The sequence below is a fragment of the Lepus europaeus genome, chromosome 23, assembly GCF_033115175.1.
Source record: "Lepus europaeus isolate LE1 chromosome 23, mLepTim1.pri, whole genome shotgun sequence".
NCBI classification, from domain to species: Eukaryota; Metazoa; Chordata; class Mammalia; order Lagomorpha; family Leporidae; genus Lepus; species Lepus europaeus.
In genome coordinates, this window is record NC_084849.1 from 6,118,192 (window position 1) to 6,137,354 (window position 19,163).

At 54.8% G+C, this 19,163-nt stretch overlaps 1 protein-coding gene across 4 annotated transcripts in view; it reads right to left on the minus strand.

The window, feature by feature from the left end:
- The window catches only part of CCDC62 (coiled-coil domain containing 62), a 42,182-nt gene extending 25,461 nt beyond the window's left edge, over positions 1-16,721 (minus strand). For all 4 annotated transcript variants that reach the window (XM_062182019.1, XM_062182018.1, XM_062182017.1 and 1 more), the window contains exons 1-6: positions 16,643-16,721; positions 12,957-13,149; positions 10,930-11,096; positions 6,946-7,047; positions 5,017-5,188; positions 3,810-3,911 (exon numbers count right to left, since the gene is read on the minus strand). In XM_062182019.1, coding sequence (XP_062038003.1) covers positions 3,810-3,911; positions 5,017-5,188; positions 6,946-7,047; positions 10,930-11,096; positions 12,957-13,149; positions 16,643-16,678 — 772 coding nt within the window. In that variant the 5' untranslated portion in view covers positions 16,679-16,721. The remainder of the gene's footprint in view (positions 1-3,809; positions 3,912-5,016; positions 5,189-6,945; positions 7,048-10,929; positions 11,097-12,956; positions 13,150-16,642) is intronic.
- Positions 16,722-19,163: the final 2,442 nt, after the last annotated feature.

A 19,163-nucleotide genomic window follows, 5' to 3' on the forward strand; every position in this document is an offset into this window, starting at 1 on the left:
TCTGTCCTGGTCGCTCCTCTTCCAGTCCAGCTCTCTGCTGTGGCCTGGGAGTGCAGTGGAGGATGGCCCAAGTGCTTGGGCCCTGCACTTGCATGGGAGACCAGGAGGAAGCACCTGACTTCTGGCTTCGGATCAGCGTGGTGCACCAGCCATAGTGGCCATTGTGGGGTGAACCAACAGCAAAGGAGACCTTTCTCTCTGTCTCTCTCTCTTTCACTGTCCACTCTGCCTGTCCAAAAAAAAAAAAAAATGCTGTTCTTGGGCTTATTTCCCTTCTGAGACTGAATGTAGGAGTTGTTCTGAGACAATGGTATGAGATTGCCATCAGGAGAAAAGACTCCTAAGAAACCAGCTTGGGGGCAGGCGTTGTGGACCTTGAGTCAAGCAGCTGCTGGGGTGCCTGCGTCCCATAGCAGGGGCCGAGTTCAAGTCCTGGCTACTCTGGACTGACTTTCTCTCTCTCTTTTAAGATTTATTTATTTATTTGAAAGTCAGAGTTACAGAGGGAGAGGAGAGACAGAGAGAGAATCTCCCTCTGCTGACTCACTCCCAAAATCGCCGCAATGGCTGGGGCTGGGCCAGGCCAAAGCCAGGAGCCTCTTCTGGGTCTCCCACGTGCATGCAGGGTCTGAGTACTTGGGCCATCTTCCACTGCTTTCCCAGGTGCCCTAGCAGGGAGCTGGACTGGAAGCAGGGCAGCCGGAACTTGAACCGGTGTCCACATGGGATGCCGGCACTGCAGACAGCAACTTAACCTGCTGCACCACAGCACCGGCCCCTACTCTGGACTTTGAATTGGGTCCCTGCTAACGTGCCTGGGAGGCAGCAAATGATGACAAGCACTTGGGTTCCTGCCACCACGTGGGAGACCTGGATGGAGCTCCTGGCTCCTGGCTTCGCCAGGCCCTGCCCTGGCTATTGCAGGCATTTGGAAAGTGAAACAACAGATGGAAGATCTCTGTCTCTCCCTCTCAATCTGCTACTCTGCCTTTCAAATAAATAAATAAAACTTTGAAAAGGAAGAGAAAAAAAGGAATCAGCTTAGGAAATGACAGAAAAGTTATTTCACAAAATAGGCTGTGATATCACCCAACCAATTCCACATACTTTCCCCAGCTACACATAATAGGATGCATGAGTTTGAGGAGTGAGGCATCGAGAAGGGGCACTGGCAGCCACCCTGTAGCGCTTCCTCCAACCCCTACAGCAGTGCTGGGGGACGTCTGGCCCACGGGCTGTCCACGGCCCACAGAATCATCGAATCATCTGGCCTGGCCTTGCCACGGCAGCCGCAGGCACTGCTTACACTCAGTAACTCCACAGCAGACGGACGTGTGAGCTGATGATCTTGTATGGCCTGCGGACGATGTCACAAACATCCAAAGCCCTCTCCCCACTGCCACAGGCACTCTGTGCGCAGCATTTGTAAAGCATTGTGTTCTCCGTGGGGCGGGGAGCTTCTCCACAACTCCCGGGGGGCCAGGCACCAGCACAGCCAGAAACAGGAGCCAGTGATGGCGGCCCAGCAACCCCAGAAATGCAAACAGCGCCCTCTCGTGGTGGAGGATCACACTGCCTTCCTCCTTCCTCTACGGAGACAAGAATTCCACTTCACCTGACAATCTTCAATGGAATATGATGTTTGTCCTTTTAGTGTTCAGAAACTTATTCTTCCGTAGAAAGAGGGATGGAGGGTAGGCATGAGCAGAGTCAAAACTGTTCATCTAATTTCCCATTTTGAACTTTGCCTCCAAATCTATGATTTTGCTATCAAAACGAAACCCAGTAAAATCTGTGGCTGGCAGGGATACAAATAAGCTCCAAATACCACGGAGGCTCAGCTTGGAGCGGAGAGGGTGGGGTCATGCCCAGTGCACATGCTGAGAGGCAGTGGGCAGGGGACCCAATGTGATTTTCATGTTTATCCAAAGAGGACATTAGGAAACTTGCTTTAAATCCAGAAAATGTCCTCCCTACATTCTTATTTTAAGGTCACACTGATATAATAAAACACATGAGTATTTTTCTAAATATAATAATTGTACGTGATGTATTTGCAAAACTGGAAAAATGTTGAGTTTCCAGTTTTACCTAGTATTTGCAAAATTACAAATGTCCTCTCTGCATTGATCTGTAAGATTTTTTTTTTAAAAAAAGATTTACTTATTTATTTGAGAGGCAGAGGGACAGACAAAAAGAGGGAAAAGACAGGGAGTGATTTTCCATTTGCTGGTTCATTCCCAAATGGTCACAAAGGCTAGGGCTGGTTGAGGCCAAACCCAGGAGCCTGGAACTCCACCTGGGTCTCTCACATGTGTGGCAGGGGCCTATGCACTTGGGCCATCTTCCATCTTCCATGGCTTCCATGAGCAATGGCAGGAAGCTGGATGGGAAGTGGAGCAGCTGGGAGTCAAACCGGTGCTCTGATGAGGGATGCTGGCACTGCAAGTGGTGACTTACCCTGCTGCACCACACACTGACCCGTTAGGTTCTTTTAAAGAACACTTTTTTTCCTTCTATTTGAAAGGTAGAGATTCAGAGAGATGGACATCTTTCATCTACAAGTTCACTCCCCAAGTGCCTGCAACAGCCAGGGTTGGGCCAGGCTGAAGCCAGCACCCAGGAATTCTGTTTGGGTCTGCTACGTGGGTGGCTGGGATCCAGGAACGTAGGTCGTCGTCTGCTCTCTCTGAGGGCAAATATTAGCAGGAAGCTGGACGAGAAGCAGAGGCAAGACTTGAACCCAGGCCCTCTGATATGGATGCAGGTGCCCCACGTGGCCTCTTAGCCACTGCAGCAGACGCCCACTTGGGGATTTTTCAAGTGGCTTTTCAAGCAGGAAGATGAGGCTTTCAGTGACAGGCCTGGTCGCAGGCCGCACGGGGCAAGTGGCGCGCCTCATTCTGTAGAAGAGGAAACGGACGGTGTGGGCAGGCAGACAGCGTTACAACTCTCTGCCTGGTCCCAGTCCCGCACGGGGTGTTTAAAGAAACCTGAAAATGTAACACAGCTCTGTTGAGAGAGGGCTAATTCCACCAGCTGTCACAGAGGATTCACGGAACAGCCCAGGCTCCATGAGCACAACTATTCAGTCATTTAAGATCATGTACCTATGGGGCTGGCACTCTGGCACGGTAGTCTAAGCCTCCGCCTGTGGCACTGGTATCCCATATGGGCGCCAGTTTAAGTCCTGGCTGCTCCTTTTCTGATCCAGCTCCCTGCTAATGGACTGGGAAAGCAGCAGATGATGGCCCAAGTGGTTGGGCCCCTGCACCCACATGGGCGATCAGGAAGAAGCTCAGATCAGCCCAGCTCCAGCCATTGTGGTCATTTGGGGAGTGAACCAGCGGATGGAAGACCTTTCTCTCTGTAACTACCTTTCAAACAAATAAAAATATTTTTTTAAAAACTCATTAAAAGGGCCGGCGCCATGGCTCAACAGGCTAATCCTCCGCCTTGCGGCGCCGGCACACCGGGTTCTAGTCCCGGTCGGGGCACCAATCCTGTCCCGGTTGCCCCTCTTCCAGGCCAGCTCTCTGCTGTGGCCAGGGAGTACAGTGGAGGATGGCCCAAGTGCTTGGGCCCTGTACTCCATGGGAGACCAGGAGAAGCACCTGGCTCCTGCCATCGGATCAGCGCGGTGCGCCGGCCGCAGCGCGCCTACCGCGGCGGCCATTAGAGGGTGAACCAACGGCAAAGGAAGACCTTTCTCTCTGTCTCTCTCTCTCTCTCACTGTCCACTCTGCCTGTCAAAAAAATAAAAATAAAATAAAAAAAAAAACTCATTAAAAGAAGTCATCTACTTTTACCAGTAAACACCAGCTCGTCGTGCAGGCCGCTCCTCTCCTGCTTGAGGCGAATGATCTCCTCCCGCTGCTCGTTATTTTCTGTGGTCTTTTCATTGAGGTCGTCTTCACAGACACAAGGGGGAAAGGCCACAGATAAATACCAGTGCCCAGGACAGCGAGCCTGCAACGAAGCTCGCATGCCCAGCACCCTTCCCCTTGCCACAATGTCCTGTTGCAGCCATGGCCGAACCCCGCACGTGACCCCCGCCACAGCTCTGCCCCCTCCTGCTGGTCTCCCTGCTCCGGCCCTGCCTCCCTGGCTGCAGCCCAGTGCACAGAGCAGAGTCTTGAAAAATAAGAATCTGCTCACGTCACTTCTCGGTTAAAAGCCCTTCCGCTGCACTTAGGACAAAATCCAATCATTGCCACAAACCCTGCCCATCCCCCTTGCTTCCTTCCTGGCTCCCTTGAACAGGACTGGGTAAGGCAAGAAACGCCTCTGTCGCTGGCACAGAGCCCCGCAGCCTGCGCGTGAGGTGTTCTTGTCACAGCTGAGTACCCTGGAGTCCCCCCAGGGTCGGCTGCAGGCGGTGACGGACTCAGGAGGGGACCACGCAACCGAGGCCCAGAGCCTCCCGCCTTCCCACTGCCCTCCTGGAAGGGGAGGGAAGGCCGGACTTGGGGCTACACGCAAATTCCTCAGTGAGGACACGTGGGGTCTGAGAGAACAGGTTCTGGGCTGGGGAACACACCGACGTGCTCGGTGACACCAGGAGAGGGAGTGGAAGCTCCGAGTTCTTCCCCCACGTTGGCGTAGCGACACTGACGAGGACGGTCCCTACACCAGGGCAGGATTCCCTTCACATCCGAGGCGCTGTGCACCTCCCCCACTTTGTCATTTGCCCAGTTCTATGTAAACACAGCAGATAACTCATGTTACCAGGTAAGGCCCAGAACAGATCCACTCGTGAGTATCAGACGGAGTCCAAATGAAACGTGCGTCTGCAGGACCCGTGTCTCGGCCACAGCCACCTGGGCCCTGTGTCTCGTGCACACACAGCCACCTGGGCCCCGCAACTTGGCCACGGCCACCTGGGACCCACGTCTCGGCCACGGCCACCTGGGCCCCGCAACTTGGCCACGGCCACCTGGGACCCACGTCTCGGCCACGGCCACCTGGGCCCCGCAACTTGGCCACGGCCACCTGGGACCCACGTCTCGGCCTTACCTTTCAGCTTGCTGACTTCAATCTTAAGCGCCTTTAACTTCTGCTTATAGTCTTGCTTTTCCTTCACAATACAAGTCTCCACCATCTTGGCATCGCGTAAAGCGTGCTCTAACAACTTGAATTTACCCGAACAGTCGGCAATGTGATTGACTGCCTCAATGATATCTTTGTCCTAAAAACCAAATTGGAAAATGGTTACACTGGATTGTTAACTCCCTCTAGCTGGTGAGAAAAGGTGACGTAGATGAGGCTGTCACTGAGCGTCAGCCTCCGCCCTAAGCGCTCCTCATGCAGTAACAGCAAGGTGGCGTGGTCACAGCCACGCGACAGACACAGACCCCGTGCTGCCTCTGCACTTCCTGTCCCTCAGAAGGTTCCAGAGGAGACAGCCATGGGCGGCCAGACAGCCTGGGGTGGGGAGACCCCTCCCGAGGGCCCCCACAACCTCAGCCCCAACCTGGCACGTGAGAGCTGTATTGTTGAGTTGTCTGAATTACAGGAAGGTGCCTGCTTGCTAAAAGGAATTCAAACAATACCAAAGGTCTAAAACAACCAGGAAAGGCTCTCCCCTTCCGGATCAGGTAGAATAACAATTAATAACGGGTTCCACCCCTGCTTGGCATCACAGGCTGCGTTCTGGAAAAGCTCAGAGTCCGAGCCTCCCCCTGCAGGAGGACGGATGGGAGCAAGAGGGCTCGGCAGACTCAAACCCAGTGCAACCTGTGAGCAGGCCAGGGCCCGGAGCAACAGCGCTCACAGGTGCGTGATCCCAGTGAGCCAGTCTCCTTCAGACCACGCCTGGGCTCCTGCCTCCTCCTGTGGTAACTACGCCCTGGAGAGCATTCGCCTCTAATAGAGACCGCTGCCATGAGAACAAAAGCCCAACTCCTGCTTCACTGATCCCCTGTTTCCATGCTGCAGGGAAGGCCCTCGCGCCAGCTTCCCTAGGACCATGGCTTGGCAAGAGGGAAACCATGGCGGCTACAAGGGAAACCATGGCAGTGTGGAAGCCAATAAAATGGCCACTGCTGGACTAAAGACAGTTCTGTAGACTTTTTTTTTTGGACAGGCAGAGTGGACAGTGATAGAGAGACAGAGAGAAAGGTCTTATTTTGCCGTTGGTTCACCCTTCAATGGCCGCTGCGGCCGGCGCACTGCAGCCGGTGCACTGCGCTGATCTGAAGCCAGGAGCCAGGTGCTTCTCCTGGTCTCCCATGGGGTGCAGGGCCCAAACACTTGGGCCATCCTCCACTGCACTCCCGGGCCATAGCAGAGAGCTGGCCTGGAAGAGGGGCAACCGGGACAGAATCTGGTGCCCTGACCAGGACTAGAACCTGGTGTGCCAGTGCCTCAGGCGGAGGATTAGCCTGTTGAGCCACGGCACCGGCCCAGTTCTGTAGATTTTAAACACTCTGATTAACTTCAAGAGAGCCCACCCATACCCCTTTAAATCATGACCGTGCTGGGAAAAACCCCACAGAAAGTAGCACAAGTGGCCCATTCCAGGGTGGGGAACGGCCTGCACAGACCCTGCCGAGGCACCCACAGGAGGGCCTAGGAATTCCACGAATCCACTGCAGGCAAGTGAAGATGATGTCATAAATACCCAGATGACTCCCCACACCTGCTGCACCAACACCATCCCCCTATTAACTGGGGTCCAAGGCAGCCCACAGCAAAAGACACCGAGGACCACCGCACTTGTCTACAACATTAGTGACCATGGCAACCGCTTGATTGCTGACACACAAAATGGCACCAACCAATCTGATTCCCATCTGTGGGTCCTTGGGAGGAAAGCAAGGGGATTCAGGCACCCCAGCCATGACGGAGCCCCTCTGCCGCTCCCAGGGCTTTGAGGACATCATTTTAGCTTCTCCCCGTGCCTCCGGGCCATGTGGGGAGCTCCACAGCCCTCTGCTCTGTTACCTTCAGCTTGATCATGGTGGTGAGGGACTGCTCTCGCGCCTGTAGCTGCCCCACCTGAGCAGAGAGTTCCACCAACGTGTTGCTGAGATTTTCATTTCTAGCCTGCAAGGGAACAGCACACAGAACACCGACTGAGTCCTTTGAAAGCTTTCATTACCACCAGTAGCCACAGTCTGGGCTCATTCCTCTGTTTTGTTTCTTCTGTAACATTTCTGTGTAATAAAGTGAGCCGGGGCCAGCACTGTGGCGTAGCTGGTGAAGCCACCCCCCGCAATGCCGGCATTCCATAGGGTTCAAGTCCTGGCTGCTCCACTTCTGATCCAGCTCCCTGCTAATGCATCTGGGGAAGCAGCAGAAGATGGCCCACGTCCTTGGGCCCCTGCACCCATGTGGGAGACCCAGAAGAAGCTCCTGGCTCCTGGCCTTGGTCTGGCCCAGCTCCGGTTGCTGCAGCCATTTGGGGAGTGAACCAGCAGATGAAAGATCTTGATCTCTCTCTCCCCCTCTCTCACTCTGTAACTCTGCCTTCAAAATAAATACAATAATAAATCTTAAAGAAATAAAGAGAGCCAACTAAGAAACCATGCACAGGAATAGCGTCTGTTTCCCCCTCTGACTCTCCTTCCTCCAGTACCCAACTTCACCCTCCTGATTATGCTGGTTATGGGAGTGAACACGCCTGCTTGCTAATCTCTCCTATGTATAATTTTAGGTTGTGAAGAAAGGAGACAATGAATGAATGAGAACTGGATAAGTCAGCAATCTCCTTTGCTGAAATAAAGGAGCACCAGTGAATTCTGTGCATTTCAAAATTTCTATGCTAAAAAAAGTTCACACTAGAATATTCCCATTCACCAGCTGTTTTCAAACCATAGCACTCAGGGCCAGCGCTGCGGCATGGTGGGTAAAGTTGCCGGCTGGGCTGCAGTGCTGGCATCCCATATGGGTGCCAGTTTGAGTCCCAGCTGCTCCACTTCCAATAGAGCTCTCTGCTGTGGCCTGGGAAAGTAGTGGAAGATGGCCCAAGTCCTTGGACCCCTGCACCTGCATGGAAGACCCGGAAGAAGCTCCTGGATCCTGGCTTCGGATTGGTGCAGCTCCAGCCATTGTGGCCAATTGCAGAGTGAAGCAGTGAATGGAAGACCTCTCTCTCTGTCTCCCCTTCTCTCTCTGTGTAACTCTGACTTTCAAATAAATAAATCTTTAAAGAAAAAAAAAACAGCATCCTATCTGCTATAATTGGTTGTGTTTATGCTGTACTTACAAATTGAAAAAAAAAAAAAGATAAGCAGATTTTTTGCAAACACCTTCAGCAAGAAACTTACAGGCATGGTACTAAGTGAAAAAGTCAGTCTGAAAAGATTATATGCAGGGGGCTTCAAACAGTCCATGGAAATGCGTAGCATGAAAAACCTTGCACGGAATTAAAAATATTTTGAGCCAAAATAAACTTATCTTTTATCTCATTTTTCCACGCACGTATTGAGGTATCTTTGCACTACATGATTCCAACTAACATTCTAGAAAAGGCAAAGCTATAGAGATAGCAAAAAGATCAGCGTCACCGGTATCAGCAGGGGAGAGGGGAGGGCAGTGGCGCTGCTCTGCAGGCGCCACACCGTGAGCATGTGCCACTGTGATTTGCCAAAACCAACAGAAGGAGACAGTGAACCCGAACGTGAACAATGACTTCAGGTGACAACACTGCGCCCACATAAATGCATCACTGACTAAACGCCCTGGTGCTGCAGGTCCTCAGAGTTGGGGAGGCCATGCGTGCAGACCCGGGGCACATGGAGGCTATGCGTGCAGACCTGGGGCACACAGAGGCTGTGCGTGTACACACAGGGCACACAGAGGCTGTGTGTGTACACACAGGGCACACGGAGGCCGTGCGTGTACACACAGGGCACACGGAGGCCGTGCGTGTACACACAGGGCACACGGAGGCCGTGCGTGTACACACAGGGCACACAGAGGGCATGAGTGCAGACCCGGGGCACACGGAGGCCGTGCGTGTACACACAGGGCACACGGAGGCCGTGTGTGTACACACAGGGCACACGGAGGCTGTGTGTGTACACACAAGGCACACAGAGGGCATGCGTGTACACACAGGGCACACGGAGGCCGTGCGTGTGCACACAGGGCACACAGAGGGCATGTGTGCAGACCCGGGGCACACGGAGGCTCTGCATGTAGGGGCAGGGGCACACATAATGAAGTTTGTTCTTCCCACTGAATTTTGATGTGAATTTAGAATGGCTCTAAAAAATATGGTTGATGTGGCCAGCACTGTGGCATAGCAGGTAAAACTGCCACCAGCAGTGCCAGCATCCCATATGGGCACTGGTTTGAACCCTGGCTGTTCCACTTCTGATCCAGCTCTCTGCTATGGCCTAGGAAAGTAGAAGATGGCCCAAGTCCTTGGGTCCCTGCAGCTGCGTAGTGTGGGGAACCGCAGGCTGGCCACCTGTGAGAACCTCCTCATCTGCATAGCTTGCAGCAATCGGTGGACCAAAAGGCCCACGAAAACAGCCAGGTGAGACAGATGAAACAGAATGGACTCTGCATAAACAACTAGGAGGAACCCGGTGAAACAGATGAAGTTGAGGCAGGACGGACTCTGCATAAACCACCAGGAAGAACCAGGTGAAGCAGGTGAACTTTCCACCTGAGACTATACGCGTCCTTTCATCTGATTGGACGATACCAGCGTGAACTGCACGGGAAGAGAGCCGCTATTGGCTGTGGAGCGGATGCTCCACGGACTTGGGGTATAAAGAGACATTGGGAATTGGGCTTGGAGCTCCTCCTTCTCTTCTCTTCCCCTCACTCTTTCCTTCTGCCCCCACAAGTAAAAGTTCCTTGAGAACCGAGAAACAGTGACCGTGTCGTGACTGCGTTGGACCCTTGCTGGCAAGGGTCTGACAGCGTAGGAGACCCAGAAGACAATCCTGGCTCCTGGCTTCAGATTGGCTCAGCTCCAGCTGTTGCAGCCAACTGGGGAGTGAACCAGTGGATGGAAGACTTCTTTCTCTCGACCTCTCTCTCTCTTCCCCTGCCTCTCTGTAACTTTGCCTTTCAAATAAATAAATAAATAAATCTTTAAAAATAATAAAAATAGGGGCTGGCGCTGTGGCTCACTTGGTTAATCCTCCGCCTGTGGTTCTGGCATCCCATATGGGCACCAGGTTCTAGTCCCGGTTGCTCCTCTTCCAGTCCAGCTCTCTGCTGTGGCCTGGGAAGGCAGTGGAGGATGGCCAAAGTGCTTGGGCCCTGCACCCACATGGGAGACCAGGAGGAGGCACCTGGCTCCTGGCTTGGCGTCGGCGCAGAACTGGCCATAGCAGCCATTTAGGGCGTGAACCAACGGAAGGAAGACCTTTCTCTCTGTCTCTCTCTCTCACTGTCTAACTCTGCCTGTCAAAAAAAAAAAAAAAAAAAAAAAAAAAAGGCCGGTGCCAAGGCTCAATAGCTAATCCGCCGCATGTGGTGCCAGCACCCCGGGTTCTAGTCCCGGTCGGGGCGCCGGATTCTGTCCCGGCTGCCCCTCTTCCAGGCCAGCTCTCTGCTGTGGCCCGGGAGTACAGTGGAGGATGGCCCAAGTGCTTGGGTCCTGCACCCACACGGGAGACCAGGAGAAGCACCTGGCTCCTGGCTTCGGATCAGCGAGATGCACCGGCCGCAGCAGCCACTGGGGGGTGAACCAATGGAAAAAGGAAGACCTTTCTCTCTCTCTCACTGTCCACTCTGCCTGTCAAAAAGAAGGGAGGAAGGGAGGAAGGGAGGAAGGGAGGAAGGAAATACTGGAAGCTACAAGGCCCTCTCAGCCTTGAGACAAGCCTCCTCAAAGAACCCATTGCTCGTGCGATGGGGGATGCTCCTCAACCCAGCGACACAGCCGCTGAGCACACCTCGCGGAGCTCCGGGCAGGACAGCGCCACGGCCACCCACATGCAGGACGCCTTCCCGCGCACCCACCTCCAGGTCCTCGGAGAGCAGCGAAGAGTGCGTGGCCTTCTGCGCCATCTCCTGGAGCTGCAGCTGCGTCTTCTGCAGCGCCGCCTGGCACTCGGCCTGGCTGCACTCGAGCGCTTTCACCTTCTTGCTGAGGGACCGGATTATCTCGGTTCTCTTCTGCAGCTCGCCTGGGGGGAACGGCAGCGGTGCTTACTCGGGGCAGCTGGGAAGCCCCCTGAGCACGCGCAGTTTTCAGAATCGGGGGCTGGACAGTGAACCCGCACTAAGCACTGCTCTACAGCACAGCTCTCCCCAGGAAACCCTCTGCCGTTCAGGCGCGAGCCCCGGTCGTGCCTCCTCCACAGCCCCTGCAGCTCCCACCGCACCCACCACCCGCATCCCTAAAACACAGCCTCAGGTGACCCAGACAGGGATTCAGACACTCTGGGAATTCTATTTGCAAAGCGGATCCTGGGATCCACTCACACTGTTGCCGACTCACATTTGCACACGACCTTGCTACACAACAGGCCGTGAGATGGTCAAACATTTATTTATCCAGGCCGTGCCTGATGATGATCCCAATGATCAACAACGCTGCTCTGAATGTCCTCCTCTTGGAAAGCAAAGCCAGGTTCCTGGGACACCTGCAGCAAGACCACAGGCAGGCAGGGCGAGAGGGGACGGCACTGCCGCCTCCTCGCAGCAATTCTGAGAGGCAGAGAGAGGGGGAGGGGGAGCACCCAAGCGCTCCCGCCCGCTGGCTCACGGCCAAATGCACCACACGGCCCTTGGGCCGGGGCTGGGAACTCAACCTGGTCTCCAGTGCCTCCCAGGGTCCTCATTAGCAGAATGCTGGAGTCAGGAGCCGAGCTGGGTATCGAACCCAGGCACTCTGCATGCAGGCATCGTAACCAGTGTCTGACCCGCCAGGCCAGACGCCCACCCCTGAATATTCATTTCCATACATTTTTGCAAGATTTTCTCTAGAGCCTCCCTGTGGCCCTTGGACTGGCAGCATTGATACCACCTGGGAACCTGCAGGAAACAGACTCAGCCCCAGCCCGACCGAACCAGAATCTGTATCCTGACAAGACCCTCAGGTGATTCGCATGCGCACCGCAGGGTGAGTATATCCCCAGGAGTGGGATGCTGGGCGTGGGGCATGTGCACCCTCCACGCTACCAGAGACTGGCAAACATCTTCCCAAGCTTGCGCCCCGTAACTCCCACCAGCATCTTCCCGACCAGTACAACAGCCTTAGAATGTGGTAGAAAAGACTGTTTTAGGTACTTAAGTACAATACTGGAAGCTTCAGACCTGAGCAGTGGGTGGGCAGAAGCCGTCTTCACTCATATTCTTCCTTAAAACGTCCTCTAAATACACCATGACTCTTGTTCCATGGTTTTTTTTGTTTGTTTTAAGATTTATTTATTTGAAAGGCAGAGTGAGAGTGAGAGACAAACAGAGTATCTTCTGTCTGCTGGTTCACTCCCCAAATGGCTGCAACATGCCAGGAACCAGGAGCTCCAACTGGATCTCCCACGTGGGTGGCAGGGGCCCAAGTACTTGGGCTATTTTCCATTGCTTTCCCAGGAGCACTAGCAGGGAGCTGGATTGGAAGTGCAGCAGCCGGGGTTCAAACCCGCACTCGTATGAGATGCTGGCTCGTACGGGATGCCAGCGTTGCAGGCAGCAGCTTAACTACTGGCACCACAATGCTGCCCACGCTTGTTATTTTTTTCAATCTTGACACATGGAAGTTGTACATCTTTATGGGGTTCCCTGGGGTGGTTAGCTTCAGATACATACTGTGTGCCATTCAAGTCAGGGTGAGCGCACCTAGCTCACCCCACGTTAACTGGGCTCCACCTAGCATCCTTTGACTCCCCAGGCGTCTGCCTCACCAGTGGTGCCTGTCTGATCGTGGCTGCTCGTAGCCCGCCTATCTTCCGTGAGTCTAAACCCCAGACGGCAGGAGCTCTTCTTCCCTGCCTTCCCCAGCGACAGACACCAGTGCCCCACGACGCTGCTGAGCGGGTCCTCACCTTCTAACTTGCTGCAACGCTCCTCCAGGGTCAGCACTTTCTGCCGATCCTCTTCCCAGGACAGAAGCTGCTTTTGGTGCACGGCGACCATGTCATTGAGCTCTTTGTCTCGGTCTTTCAGCTCGCCTATGAGCAGCTGCAGCTCCTTCCGCTGCTTCTCGACGGTGGAGATTTCAATTTCCGGCCCAATGTTCTAAACACACAAAGCAGCTTGACATCAAAACGAAACTAATCGATCACATAAGTCAGTCAATGAATAACGTCCCAATCATTGTATCTTCTTTTGTTATTCACTGTTAATTACATGGCATCAAAACTATGCATATTTAAAACAAGTTTAAACCTGTCACACACTTAACCTCTTTATAAATTAGATTTATTTATTTGAGAGGTAGAGTTACAGAGAGAGGGAGAGACAGAGAGGGAGGTCTTCCTTCCGTTGGTTCACTCCCCAACTGGCCTCAACTGCCGGAGCTGGGCTGCTCTGAAGCCAGGAGCCAGGAGCTTCTTTCAGGTCTCCCACGCGGGTGCAGGGGCCCGAGTGCTTGGGCCATCTTCTACTGCTTTCCCAGGCCACAGCAGAGAGCTGGATCGGGAGAGGAGCAGCCGGGACTAGAACCGGCGCCCATATGGGATACCAGCACCGCATGCAGATGATTTAACCTGCGCCTACAGCGCCAGCCCTAACCTCCCTCCCTCTCTCTCTCTCTCTCTCTCTGTATATATATATATATATATATATATATATATATATAGTTTGTTTATTTTCATCTACTTGAAAGTAGAGCTACAAAGAGAGACCAAGCTCTCTGTCATTTTCTGTACACACCCCCCCACACACACACACACACTCCTAAAAAGCAGGACTTGGGGCCAGCACTGTGGCATAGGAGGTTGTCTCTGGTTGCAGCACCGGCATCACATATGGGCGCTGGTTCGAGTCCCAGCTGCTCCTCTCCCGATCCAGTTCCCTACTAATGGCCTGGGAAAGCAGTGGAAGATGGCCCAAGTGCGTGGGCCCTGTACTCTCGTGGGGGACCTGAAGGAAGCCCCTGGCTCCTGGCTTCAGTTTGGATGTTGCGACCACTTGGGGAGTGAACCAGCAGATAGCAAACCTTCCTCTCTGTCGCTCCCTCTCTCTGTAACTCTCTCTCTCAAATACACAAAAATCTTTAAAAAGTGGGACTCTCGTGACGACGCTGTGGAGCAGCAGGTTCAGCTGCTGCCTGTGATCTGGCATCCCACAGCGGAGCACTGGTTCCAGTCCTGATTGCTGTTTCCAATCCAACTCCCTGCCAATGAGCCGGGAAGGCAGCAGCAGATTGTCCAAATACTTCGGTCCCTGCCACCCACGTGGGACACGCTGATGGAGTTCTGGGCTCCTGGCTTCAGCCTGGTGTAGCCCTGGCTGCTGCAGGCACTAGGGGAGTGAACCAGCAGATGGGAGATCTCTTTGTCACTCTGCCTTTCAAGTGGGTGAAATTAAGTCCATAAACATTTAAAAAACGTGAATGGGGCTGATGTTGTGGCACAGCAGGTAAAGCTGCCACCTGCAACACTGGCATCCCATGGGGCACTGGTTCAAGTCCTGGCTACTCCACTTCTGATCCAGCTCCCTGCTAAAGGCCTGGGAAAAGCAGCAAAGGATGGTCTTAGTGCTTGGGCCCCTGCACCCACCTGGGGGACCTACAGGAAGCTCGCTGGCTTCAGCTTGGCCCAGCCCTGGCCATTGTGGCCATCTGGGAAGTGAACAAGCGGATGGAAGATCCCTCTGTCTCTGTCTCTCTTTCCGTAACTCTTTCAAATAAATAAAATAAATCTTTTTTTAAAAAAAAAAAAAGTTACTTAACGGGAATTTTTGTAAGTAATATTGTTAGGCATGAAAGTGGCATCATAGTTTTATAAGAAATATTCATTGTTCAAAGTACATACTGGGGCCGGTGCTGTGGTGAAGTGGCTAAGCCTCCATCTGTGGCACCAGTATCCCATATGGGCACTGGTTCGAGACCCGGCTGCTCCTCTTCCCATCCAGCTCTCTGCTATGGCCTGGGAAAGCAGTAGAAGATGGCCCAAGTCCTTGGGCCCCTGCACCCATGTGGGAGACCCAAAAGAAGCTCTTGGCTTCTGGCTTCGGATCTGCTCAGCTCCAGCCATTGCAGCCAACTGGGGAGTGAACCAGCAGATGGAAGACCTTTCTCTCTTTCTACCTCTGCCTCTCAAATAAATAAATAAACCCTTAAAAATAAAAAAAAAAATACATACAGAAGTATGTAAGGTGAAATGACTTTTTAAAAATCAGTAATGAAGGCCGGCGCTGTGGCTTAACAGGCTAATCCTCCGCCTTGCGGCGCCGGCACACCGGGTTCTAGTCCCGGTTGGGGCGCCGGATTCTATCCCGGTTGCCCCTCTTCCAGGCCAGCTCTCTGCTATGGCCCGGGAAGGCAGTGGAGGATGGCCCAAGTACTTGGGCCCTGCACCCGCATGGGAGACCAGGAGAAGCACCTGGCTCCTGGCTTCGGATCAGCGCGATGCGCCGGCTGCGGTGGCCATTGGAGGGTGAACCAATGGCAAAAAGGAAGACCTTTCTCTCTGTCTCTCTCACTATCCACTCTGCCTGTCAAAAAAAAAAAAAAATCAGTAATGAAAAGGAAACGGAAATCGAAGCAAATGTGACAAAACCGTGGTAATGTACAAGCCAAGTACTGACTGTGTGGGAGTTTACTGTACTGCTGTCTTCTGTGTATATAAAAATTTCTCTCACAAAACTGATTTTAATTCAGTTAAGTTTGTATCAGTCCCAAGAGAGATTTAAGAGACTTTAAGGTAGTCAAGTTTGGATCAGTCCCAGAGAGAAGTAGAGAGAGAGAGAGAGAGTCTTCCGTCTGCTGGTTCACTCCCCAGTTGGCCACAAAGGTCTCAGCTGCACCGATCCGAAGCCAGGAGCCAGGTCTCCCACGCGGGTGCAGGGGCCCAAGGACCTGGGCCATCCTCCACGGCTTTCCCAGGCCACAGCAGAGAGCTGGATGGGAAGAGGAGCAGCCGGGACTTGAACCGACGCCCAATGGGATGCCGGGCTTTAACCCGCTGCGCCACAGCGCCGACCCCTAGTGACGTCGTTTTAAAGTCTGGGGGCTGGGGCTGTCCGACAGAAGCAGGAGTCCAGGCCTGGCCACTCAGACGCTGCCCAAGCGTCTCCAAACCCGGCTTTTCCCACCTAAAAACGGTGCTGCCCTCTGACTCCTGGAGCCCAGGGCGCTCGGCACCTGCAGGCCAGCCCCGCCGGACGCCGGCCACGGGCGCTCGGAGACCTGACCTGACCTGACGGCCAGGACGGGGCTCAAGGTCAGAGCTCGCCGCGGCCCCCGGCCACCCGGGCCGCCTGGGGGAAGCCCCGTGCTGAGCGCAGAAACCAACGCCGGAGTCCAGCGGCTCCACGTCACCGGCCGCGAACCCCCGTCAGTCAGGCAGTCAGTCAGCAAGCACGGGCCGCGCGCGCGTCAGGCCAGCGGCCAGGTCACCCTTATCACCGCCTTCTCCGAAACGCGGCCCCTTCGGTAAAACGGAGGTTCCCGCTCACGGCGGGCCTCGGCGAGGGTCAGAGGGCGAAGGCCAGAGGTCAAGGCGCCGCGCGGACGCTCGGGCCGCCGCGCCCCGGCCTCCCCGCAGGCCCGGCGCCCGCCGCTCACCCGGCGCCCGGCGAGGAAGCTCGCCGACAGGCTCATGGGCGCTTCCCCCGCCGCCGGTCCGCGCCGGGTGGGCAGGGTGGGCAAGGTCAGCGTGGGAGCGCCATGGCCGGCCGGCCGCAGCGGCGGGGCGAGCCCGCGCCTCTGCCGCCCCGCAGGCCCCGCCAACCGCCGGCCCCGCGCGCCGGCCCGGCCTACGGCGGCGCGCGGGGCCCACGGGGGCGCGCGCGGGGCCGCGGACGGGGGCGGCGCGCAGGGGCCTCCCGGGGGCGCGCGGGGCCGGGGCCGCGGACGGGGGCGGCGCGCAGGGGCCTCCCGGGGGCCGCGGGGCCGGGGCCGCGGGCGGGGGCGGCGCGCAGGGGCCCCCGGGGGCGCGCGGGGCCGGGGCCAGGGCCGCGGGCGGGGGCGGCGCGCAGGGTCCCCCGGGGGCGCGCAGGGCCGGGGCCGCGGACGGGGGCGGCGCGCAGGGGCCCCCGGGGGCGCGCAGGGCCAGGGCCGCGGACGGGGGCGGCGCGCAGGGGCCCCCGGGGGCCGCGGGGCCGGGGCCGCGGACGGGGGCGGTGCGCAGGGTCCCCCGGGGCGCGGGGGCTCGGGGGCTCGGGGGTCAAAGGTTGATTTCCTTAGAGGGTCGACGCCGGGACTTCTCTGCCTGCTGAGTGTCCGGTGTGAATTCTGGTTTTGGTGTTTTGGAAAGTTGCCCCTTTTTCCCTCCATTCTGGCCTGGTCAGTCCGGATGAGAAACACTAATGATCCCAATCAAGCATTTTTTTCTCTTTATGAGCTCCTGAGACTTTCAATCCTAAATGACCTATTTTCTCAGTCACAACCTTTGTAATTGTTAATGTTGTGCACTATCAAAAAGCAAATTGAGACTGGTGGTTACACACAGCCTATCGGTAGCTGGATCAGAAGTGGAGTCTGGGTGCTGGGGGAGGAGGGTTTAAGATTTAATTTATTTGAGAGGCAGAGTTAGAGGGGAAGAGACAGATCTTCCATCCACTGGTTCACTCCCCAGATGGCGCAAACAGCCAGGGCTGGGCCAATCTGAAGCCAGGAGCCAGCAATTTCTTCCAGGCCTCCCATGTGGGTGCAGGGGCTCCCAGGTGCATTAGCAGGGAGCTGGATTGGAAGTGGAGCAGCCAGAGCTCACGCCAGCACCACAGGCGGAGGTTTAACCCACTAGGCCACAGCACCAGCCACCCGACAGGCTTTCTTTAAACAAGAATATGTAAGGAGAGGTGTAAGTTTAAAAAACTGACAAATATGAGCCCCTCAACAACTACTCTGAGGGTGCAGGCATGGTGCAGCAGGTTCAACTGCAGCTCGGGCCGCTCCCTCATCCAAGAGCCACCGGGCAAGTCTCACCTCCATTCCGACTCAGTTCCCTGTGAATGCACCTGATGGTTCAAGTACTGCAGCCCCTGCCTCCCACATGGGGGAGTGGAGAGAACGCCTCGCTCCGGCCTTGGCCTGGTCAGCCCCAGCTGTTGTGCACATCTGGGGGGTGAACCAGTAAATGAAGGTCCCTATCACTCTTTCAAATAAAGATAATAGACTTAGAAACAAAAGAATTACACCGTGTCTAGTTTTTCACTTACACACAAACCCAGACTGAAGTCCTGAACGGACTCATTCTAGAATGTCTTCCTGATTTTGAAAATAAAGGAACTAAAAGGGAAACATTAATGTTTAACAATATCTTTTTTTTTTTTTTTTTTTTTTGACAGGCAGAGTGGATAGTGAGAGAGAAAGGTGGATCTATCTTCCATTCCCCAAATGCCCACCACAGCTGGGGCAGGGACTGAGGCCAGGAGCCTGGACTCCTCCCAGGTGTCACAAGGTGGCTGGGACCCCTGTACCGGAGCCCTCACCCGCTGCCTCACTGCTCGCAGGTGCGCATTAGCTGGATGGGTCACTGCTCGCAGGTGCGCATTAGCTGGGTGGGGCGTGGAGGCGGCAGCTCTGCTGCTGTCCCAAGCAGCACCCACCTCAGGACCATCTTTAAATTTTATGAAGTAACAAAAAGATACTTTGAAATCACTTGTATTTTTGTTGTTGGTTATCTTTTTTGGCATCTAATTTTTAAAAAATTAGACGAAGTTCTCATGTACTGACTCACTCTCCCAACACCCAGAACAGCCAAGTCTAGGATAGGCCAAAGTCAGGAGCCTGGGATTCAATCCAGGTCCCCCACACGGGTGGCAGACTCAAGTACTTGAGCTGTCACCTGCCACCCCCACCCCACCCCGCGCCCCAGGGCAGCATTAGCAGGAAGCTGGAGTGGAGAATGGAGGCAGAACTTGAACCCAGGCGCTCCAATCTGTGATGCAGGCATCCCAACTGCTATGCCAAACATCCACCCAGCATCTATCTTTAGCGAAAGACCACCTATCAAAACCATGTTTGCCAGCTTAACCATGGCACATTTCTTACATAAGGCTGCCTGAAAGTCTGTATCCTCTTACGCTAAATACTAAAGTGTAAAAATGTGTGAACCAGTCAACCCTTGGACCATCACTACGTT